Source organism: Salvelinus sp. IW2-2015, unplaced genomic scaffold (genome assembly GCF_002910315.2).
Source record: "Salvelinus sp. IW2-2015 unplaced genomic scaffold, ASM291031v2 Un_scaffold16412, whole genome shotgun sequence".
Taxonomy (NCBI): Eukaryota; Metazoa; Chordata; class Actinopteri; order Salmoniformes; family Salmonidae; genus Salvelinus; species Salvelinus sp. IW2-2015.
Window position 1 is genome coordinate 506,397 of NW_019957574.1, and position 10,130 is coordinate 516,526.

Genomic DNA, 10,130 nt, shown 5'->3' on the forward strand with positions numbered 1-10,130 from the left:
ACTATCCCATAAGACGCGTTCCATAACAAGACCATCACCTACAGAGAGTGAACCTGGAGTAAAAGGAGAATTCCACTTATAGTCATGTTGGTCCTGTGGCTCTGTTCACAACACAAACACACCCCACAGAGCCCCAGCCCAACAGCACAATTAGACCCAACCCAAAACTCATGAGAAAACAAATCAAGATAATTAACTTGCCATTTGGAATAAGAATCTCAATCAAACAGAAGAACTCTCTATGATATGCCTATTTTGGCCCCTCCTACATATTCAGACGCTCCGAGTTGCATCATGTGGCAGAATACTGCTGAGAACACGCACTAGTGACTGACCCAAATTTCAAGAAAGCAATTTTGACTATGATACGATCAGTTGAGCTAGTCTTGCATATTGAGAAAGGCCACCGGAGGTCAGACATGGCTCTCAAGAGAGACAGGGCTATGTGCACACTTGCCCACAAAAAGAGGTGAGGAAAAGCTGAGCCATGCACTTACCTAACCTCCCCTGTCCCAAATGTCCAATGACCATATTAGAGAGCATATTTCCCTGCAGAATTCACGGAATCACAATCAGATTATTTTGAAACAATCCACTTTGATAAAAACTCCCATATTACTGGGAGAATTCCATCAGCCTGTTGCCATCACTAGCAGCAAGATTTGTGACCTGTTTGCCACCATAGAAAAGAGCAACACGTGAAGAACAAACACCATTGTAATGACAACCCATACTTTAATCTTTTATTAACTTTTGGTGCCCTTTAACCATTTGAACATTGTTACAACACTTTAATATATCTAATATAAATTCTGTAGATGTCTTTATTGTTTTTGAAACTTTCTGTATGTGTAATGTTTTTACTGTTAATTTGTATTGTTTATTTTCACTTTTGTAATAACTATTACCCTCACTTGCTTGGCCAATTGTTAAAAACAAAAAAAACAATTTTGGTTTCCCATGCCAATTAAAAGCCCTTGAATTAGAATTGAATTGAAAATGGATGAGAGAGAGAGAGAAAGAAGCAGAGAGAGAGAACGGAAGAACAGCTTGGAGGTTAGAGTAGAAAGAGAGAATGGGGAACGAAGAGTGGTCGTACGTGAGAAATCTCAGAGGCGTGCCTATAAAGAACGGCGAAGGGAGACAGAGCAGATGAGCTCTCTTCTCGCGTCATGCGCAAGCAGGACCTTCAGAGAAGATGGCAGATTTTGAAGCGAGACGACGTGCGAGGTTATCTCGAAGGCAACCATGTGAGCAAATACGGGTGGTCACCGTCGTGGCTCAATTCTGAATGGGGAGAGATCGATTATAGATATTGTTAGTTAGCCATCAATAATGCGAAGTTATTTCGAACCGACCCAGGGTCTTAATGATCTTAGCTTATGCGTGCCGGAACACATTATATTACACTAAATATAGTCCGGAATTACATGACCTATAAGATACGTATGCGTTTGCGCAGATACATTGGCATTGTGGCTCTTAAACAAACATAGCTATGTATGACTATAAATCCAGTGTTAACATTTACGTAGGTCGACGTAGTGTGAGAGGGCGTTTCAGAGCCTGTGCGCATAGTGTTCTAATTCTGTTTTTTTATCGTTAGCTTGTTTATTTCTTGATCAGAAGGACAAGCCTACTCGTTCGCTCAATGTATGTCTGAATGGAAGCTTTCGTCTGCATAATAGTCTTTAAGCAAGTCTCGAGTACTTGAATTGTGGGAGTGGCGACACCTGATGTGAAATTGGAAGCACATAAATGTGTATAACGACAATTTTGTCGCTCGCGGGCCCAAAGTTTATTGCGTCTGGTCCAGTAAGCTAGATCTAATGGTCTGTAAACTGCACACTGGTAATGTCAGTAATCGTAATTAAAAATCGAACTCAGCGGTTGTATCCAGGATCTAATATTACGTGAGAGAATAGACATATCATAACACATATATTCTCACCCCCCAAATATAAGTGTCAGCGTGCGCAAGCTCTATCATCATTTCATTATCTTCGTGCAAATCCCTAAAATCGAATGACCGGCAATGTTAATATTCGTATTTAGATGCTCTTAGATATATGTAGTTGGCCGTTTTCTGAGCCAAAGATGGGTCAGGCCGGCCATTGTGCTGCTAAATACGTCTGCTGTTCTGCCCGGATTGTCAACCCATTTTAGGTTCTAGTGACAGTCAATCCATTATAGATGCGTGCAACTCCCAGCATATGGCTGACACTTCTTTCGTGGATTACATCTTATATACCTAACGAATATTTGACTTATCAGGCTTTTAAGATAAAAAATACTAGCATTCTGTAGCAATATCTTGCACATCAGTGCTCTTGATACTTGAAAGATATATCTAAGGTTTAGTTCAGCAAAATTATAGTGATAGTTGCTGTCATGATCTATTCGTTAACTTTTTCGAGATCATGGTCCTACCACATTGGTGAGACTCTCAACTCGGGTGTAATAGCATAAGCATCTGAATGCTCTATACTTCTACCTGTGAGCCCTTACACAGTTAAGTCCCTCCTCCCAATTCTCACACCCAACTTGTCCATAATGTATATATTTGAAACTATGAATAATGTTACGTATCTATTCCGTCTGCTTAAAAACACTTATAAAATTAACTGTAGGCAGTTGTTAGCCTTCTGTCAATATCATATCCAGTAGATTGTCTTTGAGTGCTCTTTAATTGTGTTTGTGTCTTGTACGGCTGTGAGAATAATTTTGATACAACGCAAAAAATGTTTTTACATAAGATTGTGCGTTAATTTTAACGTGGTATATAGATATGAGTGATTTGAGGTCAGAACTCAAGTGTAATTATTATTTTTAATTACCTCGCATCTACTGGACTCTTTCACTGACGCTACGTATCATCGATTATTTTCGGCAATTTCGTGAGCCTCACTGCGCTTTTGCATGCTTGATCGATTGTTAAGAACGTGTGAAATATTTCCGTCATACATATGGTCATCTCTCGTAGCCATTGTTTCAATAACTCTATCAGTGGCATAAATATACCATATTTTTAAAAATAAGAAAGAAGTAACAGCCCAAGGCAACTGCAATGAGGGACACTTCCACTGTTCATTATCTAGATGTTTCAGATGAAGCCTATACATTGAGTATAGTTATTACACTCCTCATGACTCTTTGAATTGAGCTTAATTGAGCCTCACTGTAATTTATGACTTTCTTGGGAGTTGACAGCCGTAGCTCTCATTACTATTTCCTTATTTGCGTGTATTACCCATATTTTTAACCCCAATCATCTGTCTCGTATGAAATAGTGCTCAATGGGCTAAGTCTTCGAATGGTGATGCGCGTGTATATAAAAGATTAGCATGCATGGAAGTCATAAAAGTCTAAATGTTGGTTTCTCGTAGTTAAAAAATACCCACTTTGATTCTGGTTAATATCGCCTAAATCTCTTCTCGCTAGGCTTTTAACTAAAGATTACATGAGTAATCGAATGATGTGTTGGTCTTCTCTTCTGTGAAGCACAAACATGGGTTAGCTTATATTATTTATATGGCAAGGAAACTCTGATGGGCTGAAGTTAATTCCCATCATAAGAATGTGTCATTTCTCTCATCAATGCGTGCGGAATAGCTGTCGTTCTCCCACACGATCCTCTGATCCTTTTAATGTAGTACCTTTACTCCCTAAATTCTCAAATTTACTTAATGTGCCAGCAATATTCGTAGGCGTATGTAATCCACGTGTCAGGGCGCTTTAAGTTTTAGCTGACGTTGCAATTGGAGCGTGACCCTCCGACAGACTCCGGGTGTTTGGCAAAGGTAATTTGACTTGTGCGTTGTACAGAAAATCGGTTATCCTGTTCCTCCTCGGTACTCAAGGCAATGTCAGAACCCCCTTGTGCAACCCACAATATAGAGCTCACAAACCTCTGACTGTCAAAAATTGACGATGGAAGTCAATTGACAGGTTTGAATAAACATCGAACTAATATTGGTGGTGTGTCTCACTAGTTATCGTTTGGATAGCTAGAAGGTTTGTGCCCATGTGACGCTAACACATGCACGGTTAGGTCATAGGCGATTACCTCTTCCTATCTACGACATACCTATAGCCAACAGTTTATGAACTGTGATAAATGTGATCCATAACTCGTGAAATAATCAGACGCGCTAACCGCAGGGTTCAGGATTATTTCCATCAAACGTGATTTTAGAGAACTTGACGGATCAGGGTCTGGGTAGGCCTCCAGTCCCAACGAATGCATGTGTGCGAAACTGTTTTTTAGGAAGGACTGCGGACAGGTCTTGGTAGTTGCTCCAGTTCCCAGCAATCATCAAACTGTTAGGAGTACTTGAATCAGGACCATGTGTGCATGTGAGTGCTCTGCCTCGTGCTCCCTCCATGATCAAGAACAATCTCTCGTTCGTGCGTCTGTTTCTCCTTTACCCTAAGTCCTCTCCCGGCTGACTATCAGGTGTGTGGCCTTTGGAGGACTGAGGATCTAAGTCCTGTGCTCTGCCCGGAACAGCAGTAATGTTAGTCACTTAGCATGCCAGCTCGCGTTGTTCCCACCGTCCGTGTCGTCATAAACAGAGTTTTTCTCTGTATGTTCTGGATTCACTGGAGCACTCCTACCCAAGTACCTCTGTCGCGATAAATCGCGTATCGAAAACCCCTTGTCTAAACGGTGCAAAATACTCGAGTTATTGACATGCGCCGGTTTATGTGTCTGTGACTTGGCTCTGTAGGTCTGAATCTAGCTCAGACCCTGTGCAGCTGGAGGTCTCTAGTTTCTCTAAAACAGATTTTACCTCTGTGAAATAATCCTTGAAACCCTGCGGGTAACGGAGGTGAATCCCGTCTCTAACTAATTTGATATGAGCTAGATAACGCGAATAGGCATTATCTTATGTAGCCCGAGCGGAGTGATTTCATTTGAACTCTCTTGATCACACTCAAAAATGAAACTGCGTGACAAAAACCACACTATTCATCTCTTTGAATCCTACCAGTAGGCTTAGAGGTCGTGAAGCTTCTCTTGACATGTTTCCCTGCTTCCTCTGTACTGTCTGGGAATGCATGTATTTGACATCCTATACGTCAATGGTGTGTTAGATAAGTGCAACCTCCACGACCTCTGCCCCCTAATATATAACCCAAGGGCGAAAATGAAGGAAAGGAAGATTTAATCGTGCCAAAACGTCCCATTGCGGACAGAGAGCTTCTGCATTACTTTTCCATTTTTGGTGGGTGCTGAAACTAAAGATTCTGGGACTGTGGCTTGGGGCACTCACAAGGTGAGCGCGCGTGAATTGTATCTCCAAAGAATCAACCGGAAATCGAAACCAGCTCTATTTAAGTCTGTCCTAATGTTTGCTCCCCCAACAAACCCTCGCATGACCTCCTGACACTCTTCCTTCTCCAGTCGACCCCTCCTATGGCCAGCGCGAATAGAAATGCAGCCAACGTGACAGCGGCACATGAGTTGGTCCTCCCGAGGAACGTAGTCTGAGATGTGGCATATCGCGTCAATACAAAGACTGACCATTCCATCAAACATGGAAACGATTGGAGAGAAGAACCCGCAGCGACAAATTAGTGAATTTAACTTTGTGTTTTCTTTTAACCTCCCAAAGTTTTAACCTTTCCCCGTTGCCAAAATGAAAAAGATAATTTACATAATTTATTATTATGAATTGTGAAAGTTGGAAAAATCAGGCGAGAGGCCTCCGCCAAGAACGAACAGAATGAGAAGGGAATGAGACAGCAGCAGCATGTGTAGAGAGTGTCCAAGAGGTCCAAGAGGGAAGGGATGAACCATGTGAGACTTGAGTTTTTTAATAATGGGTTTTATCAGGGGAAGAACACTCAATATGTAAAAATCTAATTAGCGTAAACGCACAATTAGGCAATAAGATCACACTAAGTTTTTACTTCCACTCAGTTGTAGGGTAGCGTCAGCGCCGAGAGAACGCGGCAATGCGATCTAAGTTCGACCATAAATAAAGAGCTATGAGGAGAACTAGCACACGGTGAACCAAGAGAAAGAGGCAAGCCACGTCTCGCATACATCGTGGGCATGGACAGCTGAGAGTATAACAATTGTAATAATATGCACTTGTGCGGCTGAATACAGCATAGTGTGTCATTCCCCTTATTGAAGACCTTAGGTGACCAAGAAGTCGCCCCTGTAGCTATTTGTCGACAGGTTATATAAATATATCTAAATACTTTTGTTCTACTATGAATTCCGCTTCTCGCCAAAAACTTACTGTGCAAAGGAAAAATCAGCCCCTTCCCGCTCTGACTCGAGCAACTGGCTTCGTACTATCGCCAATAGTCATCTTCTCATAGTCGGACCGACTAACGTGTCAAGAATACTCACTATGGTACATCACTCTAAAACATTATGTGCTGATAACAATAATGAACCACAAGCGGTGACCAAAGTAGACTCTCATGTCATATACTAATAGGAAAGGTGGTATGGACACCCCATTAGATGATGCTACCGTAGAACCAGTCACGAACACGCAAGCACTGCTCAGAAACATCTACTATCATCTCAACGCTGATAAGCTATTCGTGAACAGCAGCAAAGAAACAAACAAGCAACACTTAACAATCACAGACATGCATCAGCCTACCTCTCCAATGCGCCAAGACGACTACATCCACAACACACACCACCACACACATTCTAACACCCCACAGCACACCACACAAGCCACCACCACGACCACACACTCCATCCCGCATGTATACAAAATCTATTATGCCGTAACAATACACGCAAAAAAGATATAAATTGGAAGTACGTAAGTCTCTTGAAAGTGGTAGTCATTCTATGCAACGTCAGTCATGAAATGCTCTTAGAATTTTCCTGTAACATCATATACACAATGCACTTGATACGGTATTTTAGTTCGAAAATGTGCATATTAGCAGCACCAATCGTGCTATACATTGTGATCAGTAGCAACAAGAGTTCATGCAATTCTGGCCGGCGCCATCTGATGGGAAAGGCACCTAAGTTACTATTATTTATCGATCTAGATTGACAAATAAAAATAGACAAGGATTGGACAGCAAATGTAACAGAGCATTATTAATTAATGCAACCGCTGAGTTATCGGATAAAAATAACGTACTTAGACATACCAGGTGATGCTGTCAGATCTAGAGCCACTTTGACAATGAGAGCACAGACAGAACTAGATCGGTGTGCACCGTTCAACATTATCAGTTTTTGAATGCTCCGAGCGCGACATAACAATAGCGATTTCTTACATTTAGGCTATAAATGAAAACAACATATTGCACCGTTCCTGGTGTTAAAGAACTGCAGATTTAGAGGAGGAGGCGAGGGAGATATGGGGTGCGTTGATTGCAAGGGCATTTGGCTCCTAACCAGAGCAATAATCATCAGTCAGTTCAAGCTCGATTCCCCACGCAACGCCGAACGCGACACACACATTAGTACGTGAAACCGACACCACCACCCCATCCACCGACCAATTAAAATCTTTAACTGCCAAGCCACAGTCGGAGTGACAGTAATGTGATGAATTATGGTCTTGTGAGGGGTTTAATCCAATCCATGCTGGTCTCTTGAGGGAGAACTAGGAGTCTTGCTACCAAATACTGATTTTGTGCACTTGGCCAGAGCCCATACGGATCCCGGTCAAAGTAGTGCATGAGATAGGGAAATAGGGATCCATTTGGAGACATACTAGAAGCCGGCCCAAGACTGTAGAGACATAGACAAGGCTACATAAGCAACTCCCAGGCTTAGCCAAATCTGGCTGGTTCAACTAGGTGGGAAATATTTAACCACTACAACGCTTGGCCTTCAGCCTCTAAGTCTCTGTCCCTCTCTCTCCAGTTGAGGAAGGCGGTGATGGACCACATCTCAGACTCGTTCCTGGAGACCAACGTGCCGCTGCTGGTGCTCATCGAGGCGGCCAAGAGTGGCAACGAGAAGGAGGTCAAGGAGTATGCGCAGGTGTTCCGGGAGCACGCCAACAAGCTGGTCGAGGTAAGTCACAATTTTCCCCCTGGTCCCCCCAGTCTTTCCCACACCCCCACGCACCCAATCTCCCTTCCTCATTTCCCCTTGTACTGCAGAGTCGTGATGTGCTTATCTGAGACACCATATGGAGGTATAGGATGTCAATAATGCATTCCCAGACAGTACAAGAGAGAGCAGGAACATGTCAAGGAAGCTTCCACCTAGCTACTGTAGATCAAAATGAAAAGTTTGTTTGTCAGTCATTTTTGTTTGTCAGAGTTCAAAATGTCACCGTCAGAAGATAATTCCTATTGCGTTACTATGTATACGTTACCGGCAGAAAGCCTCACTATCATGACATTCAATAAGAGAGCYATAAGCAGACATATGGGGCGCAGTCTTCATATGCCTTTTAAAGGGGTTTTCAAGTCTCATTGACAGATTTGTAGGGAATAGCAGAGAAACTGGGTGGCRGAATGAGGGTTCGAACCACTGACTCCAGGAACATATGTGGTCCGGGGTCAGCAGCACCAGCACTAGACCRGCCCCAGGCACACCTTGATGTAGCCTTGATCTAGTAAGGAACAKACACMTTTTCTTGATGTATTATGGTCACACAACACACATAAATGCTATTACCCACACACCCTTTTCACATAGACACATACATGTCATATACTCTCTATTATGTCTAGATCAAAGAGTATATGGCTGCCAGACAGCTCGTGTGCTTCACAAATGGCAACCTATTCCCTATGTAGTGCACTATATATTTTTTTAACCCTTATGKGTCCTGGTCAAAAGCTGTGGACTATGTAGGGAATAGGGTGCCATTTGGGACGGAACCACTTTCTGACAGCAAGGCAAAGTGCACTCTGTTCTGGTCTGTCTCAAAATAGCCAGTCACAAAAGCTAGGCCAGGATACCCAGTCTTGGGCCATCTGATTGGAGGGCKAAGATCGATTCTGAGTCACGGTTGCCTGGCAAGGTTAAAGTAATTCCGCTGCCTAAAAATAATAAAGCACCCTTTGCTGGCTCTAACAGCCACCCAATCAATTTGCTTCATGTTCTTAGTAAACTRAAGGAGAGAATTRGGTTTGACCAAATAMAATGGTATTTTTCAGAGAACAAGTTAACTACTGACTTCCAGCATGCATTTAGATAAGGGCACTCAACTTGTACTGCATTGACTCAGATGACAGATGATTGGTTAAAAGATATGGGTAATAAGATGATAGTTGGAGCTGTGTAGTTAGATTTAAGTGCAGCCTTAGCCAATAGAACCCAGAGAGTGTTATTCAATGGAAGCTTCTCGAACATCAGATATGAACAGTGMRGTGTCCCTCAGGGCAGTTGCCTTGGGCTGTTACTCTTTTCTATTTTTACAAATGATATGCCACTGGTTTTACACAAAGCTAGAATGACCATGTATGCGGATGATTCCACACTCTACATGTCAGCACCCAAAGCCAGTGAGCTCACTGAAATTCTAAATAAGGAGTTACAGTCAGTATCAGAATGGGTGTTAATAATAAACTGGTCTTAAATACAACTAAAAGTAAAAGCATTGTATTTCTGTATCACCCACACCTGGTATGAAGAAATTGTGTCTGTGTTTTTTCCAATTTAACCGCACTGTTGGTTTTGAAATCTGATTTTATAATTGTTTGTTTTACCCCCAACACACTTTCCATCCAATTTGTATAGCAGACCCTCATGCCAAATTGAGTCGAAGGCTTTTGAAATCAACAAAGCGAGACACTTTGCCTTTGTTTTGTCTCTCTCGCTCTCTCTCTCTCTCTCTCTCTCTCTCTCTCTCTCTCTCTCTCTCTCTCTCTCTCTCTCTCTCTCGTCTCTCCTCTCGCGCTCTCCTCTCGCTCTTTCTCTCGCTCTCGCTCTTTCTCTCTCTCTTCTTCCTTTCTCTCTCTCTCTCTCTTTCTCTCTCTCCCTCTTTCTCTCTCTTTCTCTCTCTCTCTCTTTCTCTCTCTCTCTTCTCTCTCTCTCTTTTCTCTCTCTGTCTCTCTGTCTCTGTCTCTCGCTCTCTCTCTCTCGAGGGTTCGCACCCAAGACCCTTCTCTTCCGAGAAATGTTCAGTTCAATTGGCTTGAGTTTACATGATGTTCCTCTATGCTCGTTG

General features: G+C 42.5%; 1 protein-coding gene across 1 annotated transcript in view; it reads left to right on the forward strand.

Annotated features, from left to right (window-relative positions):
* LOC112080654 (catenin alpha-2-like) overlaps nucleotides 1–10,130 on the forward strand; it is a 611,175-nt gene that overhangs the window by 453,492 nt on the left and 147,553 nt on the right. The window contains 1 exon segment of the mRNA XM_070442653.1: nucleotides 7,868–8,020. Within this exon segment, the coding sequence (XP_070298754.1) occupies nucleotides 7,868–8,020 (153 nt within the window).